This window comes from Sebastes fasciatus, chromosome 13, assembly GCF_043250625.1.
Source record: "Sebastes fasciatus isolate fSebFas1 chromosome 13, fSebFas1.pri, whole genome shotgun sequence".
NCBI lineage: Eukaryota > Metazoa > Chordata > Actinopteri > Perciformes > Sebastidae > Sebastes > Sebastes fasciatus.
This window is the reverse complement of record NC_133807.1, coordinates 29,710,691-29,732,495: the sequence shown is the minus strand read 5'-3', so window position 1 is coordinate 29,732,495 and position 21,805 is coordinate 29,710,691. Positions and strand designations below refer to the sequence as shown.

General features: G+C 39.8%; 2 protein-coding genes and 1 long non-coding RNA gene across 4 annotated transcripts in view; 1 reads left to right on the top strand and 2 right to left on the bottom strand.

Annotated features, from left to right (window-relative positions):
* Positions 1-2,441: 2,441 nt before the first annotated feature.
* gaa (alpha glucosidase) lies at positions 2,442-13,947 on the bottom strand. 2 transcript variants are annotated; one of them, XM_074656763.1, is made up of 20 exons: positions 13,825-13,947; positions 13,166-13,319; positions 12,134-12,288; positions 11,341-11,506; positions 10,152-10,248; positions 9,878-9,997; positions 9,590-9,708; positions 9,191-9,322; positions 8,109-8,219; positions 7,903-8,016; positions 7,676-7,760; positions 7,214-7,331; positions 5,997-6,130; positions 5,672-5,823; positions 5,310-5,458; positions 5,053-5,194; positions 4,141-4,239; positions 3,420-3,584; positions 3,121-3,273; positions 2,442-2,959 (listed from the first exon to the last, which is right to left on the bottom strand). In XM_074656763.1, exons 2-20 carry the CDS (start codon positions 13,298-13,300, stop codon positions 2,894-2,896), a joined length of 2,412 nt encoding a protein of 803 aa, XP_074512864.1. In that variant the 5' UTR covers positions 13,301-13,319; positions 13,825-13,947; the 3' UTR covers positions 2,442-2,893. The 2 variants fall into 2 exon arrangements, with proteins under 2 accessions (XP_074512864.1, XP_074512863.1); XM_074656762.1 differs by having other exon boundaries at positions 13,166-13,943.
* Positions 13,948-16,314: 2,367 nt separating this feature from the next.
* LOC141781197 (uncharacterized) lies at positions 16,315-16,789 on the top strand. The gene is made up of 2 exons (XR_012596799.1): positions 16,315-16,417; positions 16,555-16,789. It is a non-coding gene; the product is annotated as an uncharacterized LOC141781197 (long non-coding RNA).
* A 122-nt stretch (positions 16,790-16,911) lies between these two features.
* The window catches only part of LOC141781193 (sterile alpha motif domain-containing protein 9-like), a 62,495-nt gene continuing 57,601 nt past the window's right edge, over positions 16,912-21,805 (bottom strand). Inside the window, exon 5 of the mRNA XM_074656757.1 lies at positions 16,912-21,607. Coding sequence (XP_074512858.1) covers positions 20,166-21,607 — 1,442 coding nt within the window. The 3' untranslated portion in view covers positions 16,912-20,165. The remainder of the gene's footprint in view (positions 21,608-21,805) is intronic.

The window sequence follows — 21,805 nt, the reverse complement described above, 5'->3', positions numbered from 1 at the left end:
ATTTAAATTTGGTTGCTCCCTTAAAGGTGGTAAAGTTTGCAGCAGATTTCAAGTGATCAGGCAGGGAGTTCCTCCGGAGACTTCGCTCCTTTCACAGAAAAAGCTGTCTGAGCAAAAGATGATCTGCAGAATTGAACTTTACAGAATTGCCACTTGAAGCTGCTCTGGTGGATCTGCTACAGCTCTGTAGTCTCATGATGTATTTGCAGAAAAAGGCAGAGGAGCAAGTCCGTTCAAAACATTTGAACACAAGCTTTACATAATGAAAATCAATAAAGTTTGCAAAACTTAACATCTTGTATTTACTCAGAATGCGGCAATGATGGTACCTTATTTGCTTTTTGTCCAAGATTTTCAAGTCCCTATTGTAAAGACACTATGGATTTTACTACAGACTGGCTGGCAGCCAAACTATAGGACAGATGTGAGAAAATCATTGAATTTGGAAACAGCAAGGCACAGTCAAATGTCAAGCAATTTCTTATCATCCTAAAACAGCTAAGGTTAGCCTTTATTAGAGATGTCTTCAGCTAGACATCTCTATAGAGGACTGGGAGGAGACACGCCTTCTGGCCCAAACCCAAACTATAAATGCTAGGAGCAAACTGTTACAGTATAAATGGCTGCTCAGGACTTATATTACACCTGGTAAATTACACCATTTTAATCCCAGTATTCCTGACAGTTGCGTTAAATGTAATGAAGAAATTGGTATCCTGTTTCATTGTATGTGGGGAGTGTAGGGAGCTCCAGATGTTCTGGAAAGAAGTTCTTGAGCTGATTTCTGAGTTGACAGAAAGTGTTGTTCCCGTTGAAGCTAAAAATATGTTTGTTACATATATATCCTGACGACTTTACAGTAAATGTAAGGAAACTGATTAATTTCTGTTTGCTACAAGCCAAAGGTGTAATAGCTTTAAAATGGAAGGATATTCTGAGACCTTACTCTAGTCAATGGATTAAAGAGATGTCTTCCAATCTGGCATTAGAAAAACTGACTTTCATAGTAAGAGGTAAAGTTGAGGATTTGTATATGATGTGGAAACCTTTCATACATTTTATGAACTGTAGATCCCTGTGATCGGATAAGGATTGGTGCTACCACCGTCACTCCAAGGTCGCTTGTAATTTGTATCATTGCTGGAGCAGGACGATTGTGAATAGGGAGATAGAACAGGATGATGACTGAATTTTATACTGATTTTTTTTAATTGATTATATGTGTTTTTGTATGTATATGTGTATACAGTATATATAAATAGATTTTATTTTATTTTTTTACTTGTGTATATTCTTTTTACTTATTTATCTATTTTGTATATATATTTTTTTCCTGTATCTATACTGGCGTATTTTATATTAATATTAGATTTGTTAAGTTTCTTTGTACCGAGAATGTTATTATTGGGGACGTTTGTGAATGTTTGTTCTGTTGTTTCAAAATGAACAAAAACACAATAAATTTAATATTGAAAAAAATAATAATAATCCTTTAAGGACTTTTATTTTGAAGGCTAAACTTTTCTTACTTCCTGTAATTACTTGCTCATGTGTGTCTAACTTGACTAAACAACTCCAGACAAATCTCCCCCCCCCCCCCCAAATTCCACTACTTCCGGAATGTAAAAGGATTTTTAATCACACATTTTAGACTTTTAGATTTGAGGGACACACCAGGTTATGACTGCACTTTAAAATATAAACAAATGTGTTTTACATGAACCAAAGTCATCATCCGACCCAGCCTACCTTAAAAAATCTGCTCCTCTCTCATCACAAGTGACGTTTTAAAGGTCACTGGCAAAAGCTTGAACGCAGTTGGTCCCTCATCAGGACCAGAGCTGGAGTCAGAGCATCTCCTCACACAGCAGGTCCATCATCAGGACCAGAGCATCTCCTCACACAGCAGGTCCATCATCAGGACCAGAGCTGGAGTCAGAGCATCTCCTCACACAGCTGGTCCCTCATCAGGACCAGAGCTGGAGTCAGAGCTAGATCCTCACACGGTTTTAAACATAAACATTCTAAATGTGTCCCAGTTTATTTCCTGTTGCAGTGTATGTAAATAACATCAGAAGTAAACATGGACCCAAACTGTTGCCTAGCAACGCAATTCCGTTGCAATTCCGTTGAAACGCACTAAAACGGAGCGTTTCAGACAGAGGGTAAATACAGGTATATTCAGACAGACAGTATGAGGAAAATAAAGGTTTTTTATAACATTACAGCATGTAAACATGTTCTAGTAGAAACACAAAATACAAGTATGAACCTGAAAATGAGCACAATATGGGACCTTTAAAGAATATGATTTTAGAGGGCAAACATTGTCAGGAGAATGAAATGTTCAGATGAATGCTGTGATATGTTTAAATAATAAAATTATTATTTAACTAGTAATATTAATGCTGTGTGATGATAAATTATGTGAAATCACATAGTTTAAAGTCAAAAACCTTCAAATTTTATTGGAAGAGGACCCCCCAAACCCAATATCTCCTAGTCTCTTTCATACACTGTAGAAATTCAAATGTAATAATGATTGTTGATACCAGGCGATACAAACGCAAACATGTGAATAAGGGGACTACTGGCACTTGTTATTTCCCACTTCAAGCACTGTTTACAAGACATTACATTCAGTGTAGCAGTTAGCAGCAAAACAATTACCTCGCAAGAAAACCTCATACGTCAAGACGATGGCTCCCTTTGTTTGATATCGTCACATAATTTAAAAAACCTGCTACTTACAAAGTACAACTGTCCAATTTGGACAAAGAGGCCGAACAAGCGTAAGGTGCATCTCGCTGGTTGGGACGGCTCGAGGAAATCAGCTGGTCTTTTCAGCAGTAGCAAAAAATGCAAAGGCTAAAAGGTAATAAAATTCAGTGCATCAGAGAGCCCATTGGACTGTAAACACCTTATACATGGGCAAGCCCAGGCCGGTCACTGTCAACACCTGCCGGAAGAGGAAGACACAAACAGAGTTCAGGCTTCATGGTTAGATTCTTTGGCACAAAGACAGGGAAACATAAAGACACGTATCTGCAGAATGACATCATTGTCTTTCGGAGGAAGACAAACACCAGAGGAAAAAGTGCTGAGTCATACAGAACTCACCTTGGTGTCGCTGCGGTACGTGAAATCCCTGACTTTGTCCCCATTGGCTAATACATATAGGGGTGGTGAAGGCACCCCGAACACCTGCAGCCCCCCCAGCACCAGACCATCCAGGGCCCCATTCAGCCGGAGAGGATCACTCACCACCTGAGACTGAAGGAAGACATTTAGGGACCATTTATGTTTCTCTTTTGTCTGAAGCATTTAATTGTATCATTCAGTAAAGGGACTTTTGAATCAAGTAGTACAGTAATATGCAAAAGCTTTCCCGATGCAAATATCACTCGTCTCTTCTCTACCTGTCCAGCAATGAAGATAACGTAACAATAATTTCCCATTTCGAAGGTGTGAAGTGCGTCCCCGTCGTCCCAGAACAAGTCGCCCCGGGCCCATCCGCCTGCTGACAGCGCCACGGTCAGGAAGAAAGGGTTTCTGCGTGAGGCTGAGGTTGTCAAAGCAGGCTCCTTCACAAGAAAAGGCAGATCAAAGAAATCACGATGAGATGATACATAATGCAGTCTTCTCTCCAAAGTGTTTCGGCTAGTTTTTCAGCGTCAGTCAGGATGACATGATAGTTATAGTTCAACAAAACCTGATACGTTTGATCACACGCGTCCACGTCTCGGACATTTTAATGATGACTAAGGTTACTGCGTGAATAATGGGGCAACCACTGTGTTTACAAAAATGTAAATGTTCAGGGAAAAATATTTTATTTTATTTTACACCAGCCTCAAACATGATCCAGCTCAATACAAGTAAAAATTATAAGCAGGAATTCTAAGGACTTCAAGTGAGGCATTTCAGGCAGTTCAGGAGCCGTGTTTCTGTGGGGGAGAGTAACTCCCTTTGGCGTGGACTTTGGGCTTTATAAATTTGCAGACCTTTTGCATGCACAAAAAACTATATAACAAACTAAAGGAAAAGGGAAAAGCACAACTGACTCCCTACTGAACCAAAAATGATACAGAAAGTGGTAACATCAGTAAAATGAGCTGCATGTTGGCAGCAGACACCCACCTGCTGGGGGATAATATGTCCTTCCCTCACATGGACGTTGATGGTGTCCAGAGGGGCTGGTAGGAGCAGGTACTGACCCTTACTGTAGAAAGGCTCACCCTAGAGAGAAAAACACAGATGAGAACACACAACCTGGACCCTATCTTCCCATGTTATTGTGTCTAACTTACTAATAAGAACAACAATTTCTGAAACTGGTCCAGTATTGAGGGAGAACGTTTTAGACGGGCTGCAATATGGTGCTATTGGGGCAAGCTGGCACCGTCATTTACATCCACTAAAAGTGCTTGTTTTTATCATGACAGGCTGATTGTTATTTTAAGTGTCTGACAACATTATGGAAAGAGTCTCGCTCAAGGAGAAGCCTCGTTCTGAAATCTGGCGAGGTGATGTGTGGAACAGTGGAATACATCCGTGGTGGAAACACAAGAGCTTGTTGTGTTGGAGTATAGAACGCCTAGCTTAGTGTTATCTAAAAGAATTTTAATGTCATGGCTGAATATGATTTCAACAATGTGGATGAGGTCTTTGACTCTGATGGTCGCCCGTATTTATTCGAGTATACAAATATTCAGATTTCACCACGAGACTTCTCCTTGAGCGGAACTTGGATGCAATAAGATAATAGAAAAGTGTGTTATGTCTCTGTAAGGTCCTTTCCATAATGCAGTCAGACACTTATAATAATAATCTGAGCCTGTCAGTGGCAAAAACAAACACTTTTAGTGGACGTAACGTTACATTGACGCTGCTCACTTGCCCTCGCAACTCGTTGCTCGCTGCCGCTGGTTACAGCGTTATCCCTCAATATTGTTGTCCCCATTATTAATTATATAAGTTATCCTTTAAGAAATGTGTTACCACAGAAAGCCTCAAACATTGTGGCCTTTAACAGTTGAAGTTGGAGCTCACATTGTGCAGGCTGTACCAAGTGCCAGAGGGCAGGTAAGCAGCCAGCTCTACTACCCCTTGCTCTAAGACTGGGCTGATGAGAAGTGAACTCCCCCAGAGGAACTGTCGGTCTATCGTCTGACTGTTAGGGTCAGAGGGAAACCTGATGGATAGACGGGGAGCAGGAACAAAAAGATAATGTTATAGAAAGTGAAGCATGTGGTCGTTTCATTAACATACTGTAGGTCTACAGAGGGCAGAGAGGAGAGGACACATACTCCACGAACAGAGGCCGGGCCACGGTGTCAGCAGAGGTGTGTGCATGATGGAATAGTGTGTAGAGGAAAGGGAGAAGGGAGTAACGAAGGTTCAATGCACTCCGCATGGCCGCCTGGGCCTTCTGCCCAAATACATAGGGCTCCTGAGGCTGAGGGACACAGAAACACACAGACAATGAGAAGATATAGAGTTACCTCTATCCATAATACATGAAACAGATGGACTGCTCTAGACGCAGTGGAAAAACAACATACAGGGCAGATCCAATGTCCTGAAAAACTAATGGAACTTGTAAAAAATGCACTCGAATCAACTAATCACACAAACAGATACAAACATACAGTCGTAGGCAAACACTCACAGCGTTCAGCGCGTCATTGTGGTTTCTCATGAACGGGTAGAAAGCCCCGAGCTGCATCCATCGTACACACAGTTCCTCAGTGGTGTTCCCTCCAAAGCCACAGATGTCTGCCCCAACGAGGGGCACCCCGAACAGGCTGAACTGCAGCACCGCTGGGCGGGGAGAGGGGGGGGGGGGTGCAAAAGGTCAGTTTAAAACCGTCAAATGATCTGTGGTCACTTCAAAATAAGTAAATTCTACCACATGCATTCAAACACCTGTGACAGTGTTTGCACATAATAACAAGGCAGTATTGTGACCCTTCAGAAGCTACATGTCTCCTCACCAGGGATGGAGTATCGAAGCTGCTCCCAGTCGCTCCTGACGTCTCCTGTCCACACTCCAGAGAAGCGTCCGATGCCAGGGAAGGAGGAGCGAGACAGGACGAAGGGTCTCTTCCCTCGTACCTTCACGAGAGCGCTGAAGACGGCAAACCAACCCCGGCATGAATACAGTACGCAGAACAAAGAACAACATGGTCCGTATATTCTCTGTGGTGTCACATTGGCCTCCAGTATTCTCAAAGAAAAGTCTGTCTTTCTATTTTTTCATTTTAAAATACAAGGGCTGTCAAAGTTAATGCGATAATAATGCTTTAACGCAATTAGTTTAAACGGCACTAATTTCTAGTGGGTTGTAGTGGGCTCATTTTAAAGCTAGAGTGAAGATACTGGTATCATATGAAACTAGAAAACCTAAAAAATCCATTGGTACCAACCATGTCATACAAGCTTATCATGAAGGAGGTTAAATGACGCGCCAAACTTACACAACATTTTGGCGAGGAAAAACTGGCATGGGCAATTTCAAAGGGTCTCTTGACCTCTGACCTCAAGATATGTGAATGAAAATGGGTTCTATGGGTACCCACGAGTCCAACCTGGGGATCCCCACTAGGGGTCGCCAAAGCTTCACGGGGGGTCACGAGGCCTTCTTGATTTTAAGGGGTGTATGACAACTTTTTTTTTAAATATACAGCTGGCCTATATCTCAGCATTTCATTAATTTCTATGGAAGAAAAAAAATCTAATTGTTATTTTTAAAGTTTGGACTATTATTTAATCTACAAACTCAAAATTTAGAAAAGTACGCTGTTAAAACAACTGAAGAGCTAATACAGTAGAACAACAGCCAAGTGTAAGGGAGAAGAAAACACAGAATTTGTCCAAAAAAAAGAGGGCTATTAAGTATGTATGGTTGTTAATCATTTAAAAAATACATAATACAGAGAATTGTATTAAAAGTTCCTAAAAATAACTCATCTCTGAGTCAATATTCACAGGAAATAATCAGCTCAAAATTCATCGAAAAGTCTCGTTTTACACAAACTTCCTGCAGTTACTGCGTTCACTATTTGGGTTAATTGTACAGTTTATCAGTTGTTCTGTACTGTTATTGTTATGCCCTGAATATAATATGAAATATCCATAAAATGAAACTTAGTCAGGGGACGTCAGTTTACTCAATGATAAAAAAAAAAAGGTTGGTAACCACTGGTCTAACCTGTGCGTGGCATAAGCTTCTGTCAGTCCGTACATGTTGTGCAGGTTGTAGTGAGTGGACAGCTTCTGCTGAGCCGACATACAAAGAGTTCCCGCGTTCAACCGGCCTCCGACCACTCCTGTTTGTACGACAGCCAGAGAGACACGCAGGCTACAAATAAATGCAACGTGTGTAGCGATGAACAGATCAGTTATGCATCTGTAGTCATTTACTTGCAGAGGTAGGTAGTACCGAGTCACATTTACTCCGTTACGTGTACTGAAGAAACCTTTTGGTCTAATTAATTCCAGTCATATCCACATCAAATAAAAGACTTGCGTACAGTTTTAGGCTCCTCTACCCACCTCTGTTTACATGGTATACTGTACAATATGTGCTTTAATTTACAAATAAATGTAAAACCAATAATGTTTGTACGCCTTTAAATGCTGGTAACATGCAACACTGATCCAATACACTTACTGGGTGTGTAGGGCGGGTTCTCCAGATCACTGTCAGGACAGCCCTCCACTGAGCCCTGCACAAAACTGGCTGGTTCATTCATATCCTGGTGGAGCATGGGAGAAAAACAACAAAGGATACGTTATTCTTTATGTGGTTTTAATGTGCACACAAACCAAACACAACACAGAACAGAAAACCTGACATACCTGATGTCTTTGTGATAGTATCAGTGGCTAAATACTCACAATCCACAGACCGTCCACGGGAACTTTAGAATGAAAGTCTCTGATGCAGTCCTCCCACCAGCGTCTGGTCTCTGGGTTGGTGAAGTCAGGGAAGGCTGTTGGGCCCGGCCAAACCTAGATACACAATATGGAAATGTGCATGACATACACACATCATAATGGGACAGAAAGCATTCATCCCCAGAAGAAAGAAAAAGAAGCCTGACCTTCCCGATCAGGATTTGTCCTGTGGCATTTTTAATGAAGACGTCTCGTTTCAGTCCATCATCAAACGGAGAGTAAGTTCCAGGAGGGCTGGTGCTGCTGATCCCCGGGTCCTTAAAAAGAAACCAGGAGAGCAGGACACAGGTTAAGAAAGCTTTGCTGCCATCTACTGGAGAAACATTGTAATTGATTGATTGATTACTTTACACAACACTAAACGAAAATTAAACAACTGATGCATGTGTTTTTCCTAGGGCTGTCAATTAAAATATTTAATACAAATATTATTTATATGTATTTATTTATATATTAAATATTTAATTGCATGATTGTCCAAGATTAATCACGATTAATCGCAAATTATTGCACATTTTTTATCTGTTCAAAATGTACCTTAAAGGGAGATTTGTCAAGTATTTAATACTCTTATCAACATGGGAGTCGTTAAATATGCTGCTTTATGCAAATGTATGTATATATTTATTATTGGAAATCAGTTAACAACACAAAACAATGACAGATATTGATCCAGAAACCCTCACAGGTACTGCATTTAGCATTAAAAATATGCTCAAATCATAACATGGCAAACTGTAGCCCAACAGGCAACAACAGCTGTCAGTGTGTCAGTGTGCTGACTTGACTATGACTTGCCCCAAAACTGCATGTGATGATCATAAAGTGGGCAAGTCTGTAAAGGGGAGACTCGTGGGTACCCATAGAACCCATTTACATATCTTGAGGTCAGAGGTCAAGGGACCCCTTTGAAAATGGCCATGACAGTTTTTCCTCGCCAAAATTTAGCGTAAGTTTGGAGCGTTATTTAGCCTTTATTTAGTCCGACAATGGGTTCTTTAGGTTTTCTAGTTACATATGATGCCAGTATCTTCACTCCAGCTTTAAGACTGAGCCCGCTACAACCTAAAATCTCAATTTGCGTTAATGCATTAAAGAAATTAGTGGAGTTAAAACTAATTTGCGTTTGACAGCCCTAATTTTTCCTGTTTCAACTAAATGCTAATGTATTTACTGATTACTGTTATATAAACATCATGCGTTGATGAGGAACTTAAAGATGTCACACCAGGATAAGGATGTACTTCATGCCTTCCTTGTGGAACTCCTCCACCATCTCTGGGAGGTCGCCGAATCGCCAGGGGTCAAAGGTGAAGACCCTGCGCTTATTTGCATAGTCCAGATCATTCCACTGCACATCCTGGTGACGAAAAACAAAAAGCAAAACAATAACAATTTGATGTCAGCATTGTATAGTGTTGATGACAACTAGAAGTATCTGAGAATGTCACAGCAAAGTTTCACGTGTTACTACGTGTTGATTGAACAAAACTAGTGTTTGATAGAGTGGTGCAGGAATGAGCCCTAAACCAGGAAATGAGTTAGCATTTTGGCTTATAAAAATACGTCATCCCTGCAGCACTATATTAGTTTAATCTAAATAGAGCTTTGTGATTATTTCACATACCATGGGAAAATGTGCATTGTGCATGCGTTGTGCCACATGTCGGGTTGTAATAGAGGTCGTGTAACCCCAGCGACACAGATGAAAGCCCAGTGACCAATAGGGAGGCATCATAGGATAGCCTGGGGATAGATGAATGACAGCAGGGAAGCAGATAAACACATCCACTCTTTATCAGGTTCTTCCAATATACAGCAGACTTAAAAACTACACATTCCTCTCGCCCGTATGTGTATATACAGCTTTTTCTCTTGCTACCTGAAGATGTGTTAAAACACTGAAAATACATACCAATGAGCTGGAGGTACTGTCGTAGGACACTTTGAGGGTCAGGACCCAAGAAAACGTAGAGGTCCAGGACTCCGCCGATAGCCAGCCAGGTGAGAGCGGGGGTCGGCTGCAACATCACCTCTGCAGAGACATTTGGAAAGATATTCAGCACTCTGTATGGAAAGTGAGGGCAGGAAAATGACCCTGGGATGCTGTTTGCGTGTGTGTGTGTGTGTGTGTGTGTGTGCGTGTGTGTGTGTGTGTGTGTGTCTTATTGGAAACGATAGCACTGTACCGATTGCATTGCTGTTGAGAAGGAAAACTCCATGTGCCAAGCCGTCCTCCTCCTGTACGATGTAGAATGGGTGGGAGCCGTAGAGGTTAGCATCAGCCTGTAGAGAGAGAGACACGTGTCAACGTTTACAACTGGAACGGGAAAGAGGCAGGAAATGACAAAAGCTTGACCGTTCTACAGAGACGGCTGGATATAAAAAGGAAGTCCAAATACTTTGGGATGTTTTAATGTGCTATAAATCAGAAGAAGATAGGACATCACTGGCATGTCATATAGAACAGGGGTTACTCACCTTTTCGGCTTGTGACCCTTTAAAGCAAAGACTACTTGGAACTCTTTATCATACGATTGAGTTGTGAACATAGACTGAATATAGGAAGTGGACATAGTCACCGTGACGTCAGCTATTGGTTTGTGGACGGCCGTTTTGAAGCCTCGAGTTCGCATTTTTGGCCATCGTCATCTTGGTTATTTGCAACCAGAAATTACACCTCTGTATATATACATATATATATATTTATATATATATATATATATATATATATATATATATATATATATATTTATATATATATATATATATATATATATATATATAAATATATATGTATATATATATATATACATATTATTATTCTCTATGCATACTGCATTCCTGTGTACACCTCTGTATATATATTTCTTAGTACTTCCCCTTATTACATACTATGTTCCCGTGTACATATATTACTTCTCATCATGCATATATATACTACATCCTGTTTACATTCAGTTTTCCCATCTGAAATACTGTCATCAACTAAATTACAAATTTATTTACATTACTATTTTACACTTACTTATGTTTATACTTAAACATATATACTTATACATATACTTTACCTGTACTATTTTACACCTTAGATTATCATTTTGCTTTTGCTTGTGTGATTTCCTCTTTTATATTTATATATACATATTTTATGAGCATTGTCGAAGGAACCAAAGATTTTCATTGCCAATGAATTGACATATGACAAATAAATGACCTTGAACCTATCTACTTCACCAATATTAGAGAAGAATAAACAATTTGTGCAGCAAGAATAAGCTTTTTTTCCTGTTTTAGATCTTGTTAATTATCTCTTGACCCGTAAGACCTCTTGAGGGGCCCCGACCCTCAGGTTGGGAGCCACTGCAATAGACTCACATGAGGCGCCATGTCTCTGTTCCAGAGAGTCAGAGAAGTCCAGTTAAGGTCCAGGAGGAGGGAGGTGTAATGCTCCCCGAGGCCAGACACGAGGGAAGAGGCCAGTGAGGTGGACAGCTGCAGGTACTGGTCAGCAAACAGCAGAGGAGCGACGGTGGTGTTCATGCTGGACAAGCAAACAAACACTATATGATGATCATTATTAAGAAAATCATCACACCACCGGCCATTTTTCGCAGTTAAAAATATGACTTTTTGTGCCCAAGATGCTCAATAAAAATGGCTAAATAAATACACTCCCTGGCCACTTCATTAGGTACATCTATAGAGTGCTGCAAACCCTGCAATGAGTTAGCATTTTAGCCCGTCCGGTTCCCTCGTCTGGAAGTCAATGGGTTTTTTGAATGGGTTTTCAGCCTGAAATAAGGTCTGTGGTTAACACAAGCTGAAGAGATTTTAATGTTTTCTTCTACGTTATAAAATACATCAAGAAATACCCGACTCATGAATTTTTAATCTTTTACATGTCTTAAAAAAGGCGGTTGCTAACAAGTGGCTAAATGATCAGCCTTGTTGTGTATACTCGCGCTCATATGATTGTGATGTAGTTCGTTTATAGCCTAACGTTAGCTTTTTTACTTCTTGTGATTGCATTTACACTTCAAAAATCATAAAAGTGATGTTTATTTGTGAAGATTATCTTTGCCACAGATCTTATTTTCTGCAATCATCCAAAAGCCAATGGAAAAATCCCCAAATTAGTGGCGTTAAAAATAACCTGTGTACTACTCACATCACCCTTCCATTGGATTTTCGCCGCACTGTGAAGCCAAATGGGTCCGACTGGTATTCAGTGGTGTAGAGGGCGTCTTGTTGGGTATCAGCTTTGCTCTGAGGAACACCAGCTGGGAGCTTCACTTCATATCGCTGAGAGGACGGGTCCTTTAACTAGACAGAAAACAAACAAACTTCAGTATAGAACAGTAGAGGGTCTAATCTCTTGATATAATACATATGAATGAATAAAGAATGTTTTTTTATTGAGTTATTCAAACAGCTATGCCAAGCCCAGATGGGCTTACAACATACTCACACTACATGACAGTCTATACCAGGGGTCAGCAACCTTTACTATCAAAAGAGCCATTTTAGGCAAAAAAGATAATAATAATAATCTGTCTTGAGCCGCAAAACATTTGAGCATTGTGATGAAGGTAACACAGTTTATAGTCTAAGTATATAGTATATAAGTGTAATGCAGTGAGGGCTAAAGTGCAAATGTACGACGGAGTATTAGGGTCACATTGAGCGGAAAAAATCTGAGATTTGAAGAATAAAGTCATAACTTCACGAGAAAAAAAATTATTTAATATTACGTGAATAAAGTCACAACTTTAAAAGAAAAAAGTCGTAATATTGCAAGAATAAAGTCATAACTTTACGAAAAAAAGTTGGAATATTACGAGAATAAAGTAAGAAGTTATGAGAAAAAAAGAAAATAACAGGTAAAATTACTATTTTATAATATTACGACTTTTTTCTCTTAAACTTCTGACTTTATTCTCATATTATTATTATATTATTTATTTATTTATTTTCCTCAATGTGGCCCTAATACTCCTACCATAGACCTACAATAATGATAAATAAAATTGAAAATGTAAACCACAAAAAAACAGTTATTCATTTCCACTAATTTGATTAAAAATCCACAGGGAGCCACTGGAGAGCCACTATACAGACTATACTTACCTTAACATGCAAATCAACAGGGAACTGCATTGCACTTCCATCATCATGTCTTTAGAGTATATTGGGTACTTACAGTGAGGTGAAAGCAGCCTGCAGCCTCTTCTATGACCTCCAGGTGGAGGGTGGAGATGTCTCTGGGGAGGTATGAGGGGGTGTCTCGACTCAGGGTGGCCTCCTGGCCTCGCATGGTGGGAGTTAAGGGACCCATCTTGTAGCCTGGGTACACACTGGGGTAGAAGCACCAAGGTGGTCCTGCAGAGTCAGCCAGAGGAGCATAGCAGCATCCTCTCTCTGCACACTCCCTCCTGCTGAGCAGCCTGTCTCTGCTGCAGTCAAACCTGCTCTCTGGAGCCATGCTGCATTCAATGTCTCTGGAAATATCAGAGCTTTCTGTGTGGACTCCTGTTTCCACTGAATTGCTCTGTGGTTTTGCTGGATTATTATTATTACCAAGTCTTTCATTGGCTTTGGTTTTACTTAGCTTATCATAGATTGGTTTTGTTTGATGGATAGACGAGGAGCTGATGTACAAACATGTTGACAAAGTGAGGAAGAGGAAGAGCCCAGCTACAGGTGAGTTAGAGAGCAGACCCATAACACTCACCTGAGATGAACTGTTTGTGCTTCTTATGGCATAAATATTCAATAGTAGAGTCAATTTGACCTTCTATCGCCTGCTATTACAAAACGCCGTCATGAACATATAGTTATTGGAGGAGGAGAATCACTTACACGCGTAGTTTTGTTCATTTTGTGGACGTTGAACCGTTATACTCGTAACTTCCTCTGCAGCTGCATTCTCGCGGTGTTAGATCTCGCGAGATTTCCGTCTGGTCAGGATGACCGTTTCTCATTGGCTCAGAGACCAGCTGGGATTTGTTATAGCTGTGAGCTATAGTGATGGGAATTCCGGATCTTTTTAGTGAGCCAGATCATTTGACTCAGCTCACCAAGAAAGATCCGGCTCTTTCGGCTCCCAAACGGCTCTTCATTTTACCACTTATGTCTTTTATAGTTCAGCCAAATTTAGCTTCAGCAAATTTTGTTTTGACCTATGATTAGTATGGGTGCAGGCAGATATATCACTTAAATTATTCAATATAATTATACTAAACCTTATAATTTCCGGAATACCATACTTTTACATGCTGCTTCGTTTCCGACTGTCAATCATCTTGTCTGCTATTCTCGCACCGCACTCCTCTCTTTCTTTCTCTCCTCCTCTCCCTCCTGCTCTGTACCTGTAGACCAGGGGTCGGCAACCTTCACTATCAAAAGAGCCATTTTAGGCAAAATAATTTTAAAAAATCTGTTTGGAGCTGCAAAACATTTGAACATTGTGATGAAGGTAACACAGTTTATAGTCTAAGTATATAGTATATAAGTCTAATGCAGTGAGGGCCAAAGAGCAAATGCACTACGGAGTATTAGGGCCACATTGAGGGAAACAAATTTGAGATTTCCAGAATAAAGTCATAACTTTACGAGAAAAAAGTTGTAATATTATGAGAATAAAGTCATAATTTTACGAGAAAAGAAATTGTAATATTACGAGAAAAGTCATAACTTTACGAGAAAAAATCGTAATATTATGAGAATTAAGTCATAACTTTAGGAGAAAAAAAATAAATAACACGTAAAATTACTACTTTATAATATTAGGATTTTATTCTCATAACATTACAACTTTTTGTCTCATAAACTTGTGACTTTATTCTCGTAATATTATGACTATTCTCAAAATCTGAGATTTTTTTTTTTTCCTCAATGTGGGCATTATACTCCGACGTATCGTCGTACATTAGACCTACAACAACGATAAATGAAAATGAAAACAGTTATTCATTTCCATTTTTAAAAATCCACAGGGAGCCACTGGAGAGGAGCTAAAGAGGTGACTCCGGAGCCGCAGTTTGCTGACCCCTGCTGTAGACTGTCACCCCCGCCCCTCCCTGCTTGATGGTATGATCCTTGTCTGTCATCACCTGATTGGTCGTCATTAACACAACATTCAGTCACAGTAAGTGCATGGAACAAGTTTCAATTAAGGAAAGAAAATATATTGGCTACAAAAATAAACGCTATCAAAGTTATTTAAATCAAGATGTTTGGTTTCCTAATAAACTAGTGACCACCATCATTTTAGACTTAAATATTTATGAAATATTAATATATATATATATATTAATATATAAATATATATATATATATATATATATATATTAATATATAAATATATAAATATTAATATATAAAAATAAATATGCATATATTGCATAAATATTATATGTGTCATTAGCCAATAAAAACTATTTGATAAGCCAAAAACACTAATGGGAACCCCTGTAAATCTGATGAGGTACATACGCTGAAATTTTTTGAGAGCGCTGAAATATCTAATAATTAGATTTGTTTTTATAGTAATCTGCATTGCAAATGTTAATAATCCTGTATTGAGTGACCTGACTACCTTGTCTCAGTCACAACTACTACTACTAGTCCAGAATGATTAAACTATTAACACCACAAAGTTGTAATGAATTTTTTTTCTTTCTGAAGTTTGCACACACTTTATAGCCTAACTGATGAAAAACAATATTCAAGTTCTTTGGAGTGTTAAAATGCTTGATGTTAAGTGTCAATTTGTGTTAATTTTTCAAGTATAGGTCTAACAAGTATGTCTTATATAGTCTGCCAGTTGTTGCACGATAAAATCTTCTGAAAAGACTATCACTAGAACATGAAAGTTTATTCAAGGAATGACAACATAAAACTGAAATTGAAGAGAAAAAAAAACAGTTTATTGTATTCTGTGATATATTTTACATACAGAACACCAATGTTTACAGAGTCAAATAATTCATGTTACTATCAAAAACATCATCAAATATATAATAAGTAAAAAAAATTAAAAATGTATAGCAATAAAAGTACAGGTACTGGCATCATTTGTAGTTTCATTTTAAGGCCACGTGTGTTTTCATCATTTGTGTAAAGTGTATTCAATATCTATACAAGCACTTTATTACACATGTTTCTATTGCATATCAATATGTATACACGTTCTTCTCCAACTGTACATACTGTTGCTGTTTATCTCTTTATACATTTACTGTTAAAACACTGATACAAATCCCATGAAGATAGTTGCATTTAATTCCATTGCTTTCTACATTGTATCCTGTAAATATAGAAGAGTGAGTATAAGCTATCATAATCTACTATAAAGCCCAGATGTTTAAGAACAGTTGACACCAAAATTCATCTTCTGTGACATGCTGTTTTCTGTCCAACAGCAGTCTAGTTCAGTTTCCAAACACCAAATGTGAGCCCGTTAGCAAAATCCAGGCACTAACGCTCACTTGAGATACATTTGAAATGCATTTTCATGCCAGGTGTGAACTGCAATACATCTGAACTGGATCGACAAACAATCAGCAAATAACAGGATACTAGATACAGGTTGAAACAGGGACTCTGAGTTCCTATTTAAGAAGCATTGAGCTTTAGAGTAGCACATTCAGTTTACATTGTTTTTACTCTGGGAATCCAGAGTCAATCATGTCATAGTCCATGTTCATATATACACAAAAACTGGTGAGTCATTTTTATGACACTTTTTCAGTACACTTACATGTGCATCTATATACAAGTACAAGAGGGGAAACATCAAACAATCTTAAATCTTACAAAACAAAACCATGTGCTTCAACATTTTTGTTTCGTCTTTCACAAAGATTACCTACTTGACAAACTGTCGTAAGAAGTTTTGTGTGTTTTGAATTGATCTTTTCTCTTTTTAATTTGTTCTAGCTCTTAGGTAATGAGGTGGATACTAGGCCCATGCCTCAGCAAGATGACATACAGCCATGTATCAGGATCATTGTTCAAAGACAAACTATTGTTTCGCAATGATGTTGCAGGCAACAGGGCCTTTGAATGTAAACCCCAGGTAGAATGTGATGTTTTCATTACTATGAGGCACTGAAGGTACATGAATAGGCTGGATTTTGAACTTCTTGTTCTGAGGGCCTTCAAGGTACACCACTCCATCTTCAGTCCAACCAGACACACATTTCAGCATCGTGGCAATCTCAGGCTTTTTCCATGCATCACCCCCAAACCACTTCATGCGTTTCTCTGAGACGGAGAACACCTTTGTGACTGTTTCAAACTTTCTCTTGTGGACAAATTTATCCAATCCGTTTCCATTGCCCAGAAAGAAATGGGTGTAAATCCTTCTTTTCTGCTGAGGAATGTCCTTCATCTTGGTCCAGTAGTTTTTGTTCAGGTGTTCAACAGCTGCTTGCACAGTTTCATATTTGGTCTCTTTCTCTTGATCTGTGTCATGATCCTCTGGCCAGAACAGCAAGGTAAGCAAGAACAGGGCACCTGGCAAACATTTCCTTTTATCAGTTGGAAACTGACGACTAAGTGTCTGCAGATCTTTCAGAGGAGCTACCTTTTGATTCTGTGGTGACAGGCAGTTCAGAGTTAGGTGGGTCATTATGTAATTGACAATGTCCTTTTGTCCAAATTTGGCCGTTATTGGATTGCTGGGGTAGAGAGAAAGGATGGTCTCGAGATGACGTACTTCATTCCTCTGGTCAGTTAGCTTGGAGAGGATGGATGTTACGTTACCCCCGCCAAGATCATAGATGATCATGCGTTTTTGGAAAGGAGTTAGATTGGCTGGGATTGACTTCCCATGTTGTAGAAGTGCAGTAGAATAAGCTTCACTGAAGTACTTCCCATACTCTGAAGATCTTTTTGCCAGCCATGTCAGTGGATGGCTTATCTTCTCTTCAGGACGTTCAGCTGTCTCTCCTTCATCTGCACCGATGTCTGTCTGGAAGTAACTGAGGTCTTCTGAAATCCATTCCAAGGCATCTTGCATTGTCTTGTTGAGTTTTTTCAAACGGCCATGAAATGGTTCCCAGACATCTTCAATTTCCTCTGGAATGTAATCTGTTAATAGGTACTTCATACACTCTGAATGGCCATTGGCTCTGTTTGCAAAAACTTGCGATGAAGAGATCAGTTTGAGCAGGCTGCAGCCAACATCAACTTCAGAAAAAAAACCTGAACTGTTTACGTTTTCCATATCTGCTGCAGCTGCTTTCTCACATTCTAGAAAACACTCCTGGGCTTTCAGTGCAGTCTCCACAGCATCTGCTATATTTTGAGCTGTCTTTGGGACTTTGTCATTGTCAATAGCTTTGCATTTAGCTTGGAACCATTTCTTGTACACCTGCCCCTTTGTGTCGAGTATGTATGAGTTGTTGGGCTTTCGTTTGGCTGCTGTCTCTGCCCAGTATTTTGCCTCTTCGAACTTTTCATGAGTATAATGAAGACGAGCAAGTTGTTGTGCAAAGAATGCATCTTTATGGAAACACTGGAACGCTTCCTTGAGTAACTCAATTGCTTTGTCTGGGCTTTTCTCCTTTTCACACACATGTTCAATCAGAGGAGAGAAAAGGCTGTCATATTTGTCCCCTTTGCTTATTCTGGATCGCCTTATGAAAAGTGCTCTCAAAAATTTCTGATATTCCTCCCTTCCAAATCTGTGCTCAAAAAGCATGTTGTTACAGAGCAATTCCATTGCCAAACTGCTCTGGGTCTGATGGTTCCCCAAAAGTTGTTGGAGAATTTCCTTTGCAACAAGTGGGTGGATGATCCTGATTGATTTGATGTGTGTCTTTTTATCTCTGAGGTGCAAGAAGACTAGCTTCGCCTGATCACTGAGTGATTTCTCAAACTCATGCTGGCGAAACCTTTCCCACTTAACGTCTAAACCAAGCAAAGCTTCACAATGGGACTGAGAGATGAAAGAGTTTTGAACATAAGTGTTCAGCAGTGCTACATAGAGAATGAGGTGAGTGACAACAGATTGACGGTCAATGCCTTGGAGCAAATGTTCCACAAACTGTTGAACGTAATTCGCATTGAATTCTTCACTCATCAAAAAAAATGTCAGGATGAATTCAGGCTCATAGTCTTCCTCAAGCTCCTGTCGTTTTCCAGCAAACTTTCTCTTCTCTTCAGCAGACAGTTTGTGAGTGACTGACACATTCTGCAATGGAGACTCCTTGCATTTCTTCTCTGGATCATGGGATCGTCTGCAGCTCAACAAAATGAAACATGGAGTTCCATACTGGATTCTTTTGACGTTAATGGCAACCTCTAGTTCACTCCTGAGATCATCTAGGTATTCTTTGTCTGAGTCTTCAATGAGGAGCAGCACAGGAAGACACGTCTGTGAATCTTTTTCTTCATATTCTCTTAGTTTAACTGCATGTTGCGCAACAAGACCAGCTGAGTATGAAGGCTTCACAACTGCACACCTAAGATCTTTCCTGTTGTTCCACAGCACCTGTCTTGCGACAGTACTTCCACCACTTCCTGGATGATGGTAGATGTTTATGCTGTTCACCGGAGATTGATCTGCAGTCCACTTCAAAGCATTATTGAGAAGTTTGGAAACCTCATGATAAGCATCTCTTTCAATTACCTCTCCAACATGCTTGTGCTCAGCAAGCCAGAAATTCAACCAGTTCACTCTCCCACCACGGTAGAATTGCTGATCAATGTTTACTTTCTCCTCATTGATGAAGTCTTTGCTTGTTTCATCACAATGGTCGACCGTCAGAATTTCCAGAGAATACATCTGTTCCTCTTCATGTGTTTCAAGAAGGCAAGTCCCCCTCACAAAGACTGGCAAGTGTTTGCTGGCACATGCTTTAACGGGTTGTATTTGCTGCAGAGTTGCATTAATGTGACTCATTTTCATCCCAACAACACTGGAATTGTTCACAGTTTTCCTCTGTCCACATAAGTCCTCTGCAAAGCTTTGCCACTTCTGGAAGTTTTCTTGTGATTCACAGATGCAGATGATGTCTTCATGGCCTTCCATATCTGTGAGAAACTCATAAAATGTGAACAAGAGAGGCTTCTCAACTGGTGATGTGAGAAGAAAAATGACCTGGAACGTCCCCTTTGGCAAGATGTGTTTACAGATCAAAGACAAAGATTCCCGCAGTAAAGTCGCTTTTGTCGTGATCCAAGTCGTTTCATCACGTTTCACTTCCTTTGTAGTCAGTGCGGCCATTACAAAAGATCCAGCTAGTTTGATCAAACAGATGCAAGCGGCTTGTGAATTCTTCGATGCTCATGTCACCAGATATCCTGAAGCTCTTCAGAGAATGCATGTTTGCAGCGTGATGCTGAAGGTATTTACTGCAAAGACCTGAAATCTTTGAGTCTGGATCAAAGTCAAACACAGAGAATATGTTCATGTTAAGCAACCAGTCAATGTTGCGGAGGTCATCGGGGTTGAATTTGTTTGTGACGAGTATGAACCATTTCTCCGTTTCAATGAATTTCTTCCCACTCGTCATTAGCTTTGTGAGTTTCCTTCCGAGGTCTTGGCAGAAGTCTGGAGCACTGGGGAACTGGCTTTTCTCTGCTTCTTCTCTTTGAGCATCCCGATCTTTGACTCGCTGGTAAAAATCACCTAGGTCTTTTTCGCTCACTGGCTCCGTTTTCGCACCCACCCTCCGCAGAATCGCTTCTATCTCTAATTCTACTTTGTTGGTTGACTCTTTGAAGTTCGGCAGACGAACTGCATACACCTTGCCCTTAACGACACCTATTGAAGGCACAATATCAACCTCTACCACATACCTCTTTTCTGTACTTTCTCGATCGATAACCTCAATGAACCTTGGTGGCCGCACACACTGGCGCACATGCTCCGTGTTAGAGGAGAAACTCTTTTCAGTTTTGTCCAAAGCATCTACATAAATGTCTTTCTCTTTTACAGGGATGCCAATTATCTCACCATGTACGTTTCCTACATCCTCCTTGCTGTCCATCACACCAAAGTGTATTGTACCATTTGTTCTGATATTCATACAGCCAGTTGCAAATTTAAGGACCTCATTGGCAAACTTAGCTTGGAGTCTTGTACGATCCAATGCAGCAGCTACAGAAAGAGACTTAAATTCATGGCATGGAGATATCAGATTAAAAGCACCTGATTCAGGCTGCAGGACACTGTGCTTTACATATATGAAATCAATCCCCTCTTGATCAAATGGTCGTGGTCTACAGTCTTCCTTTGATGTCAACACACATTGTTCTTGAGCAGTTTGTCTATCCTTCAAGACATCTTGATCTCTCTCAGGAGTCTGTGCTGAAGAACCTTCACTTGTTGGGGGAAGACATTGAACTGATTTCTGTTCCAGTGTTTTGCCACTGGTGGTCTTTTTCTTATCTTGAGACTTTTGTTTGGATTTGATGAGCTCATCTCTCTTTTGAATAATAAAAAAAGCAGGCCCTGATTTCATGCAAAACTCTGACTTCAAAACTTTCTCATTCAATACAAGAAGGGATTTTCCATCTACTTCTGCTTCATAGAGCTTCTCTATGTACTGCTCATTCACTCCAATGGATCTTAGCCAGGTGCTTACTTGAGATTCAGTCCAACTCTTTGGTGACTGCTCAACTTCGTCAGCTGTATAGTGAGAAAAGATACAAATAACAGAATCAGAGAAGTGATCGTGTTCTCTGCCGCACATCTGGCATATTTGCGGTTTGCAAATTGATATTAACCAAATCTCTAAATTTGGTGTTTAGCATTTGAGCTAATATTCTCCATATATCTGCGTTTCTCCATAATATATATCAAATCTCACAATAACAAATTATAATA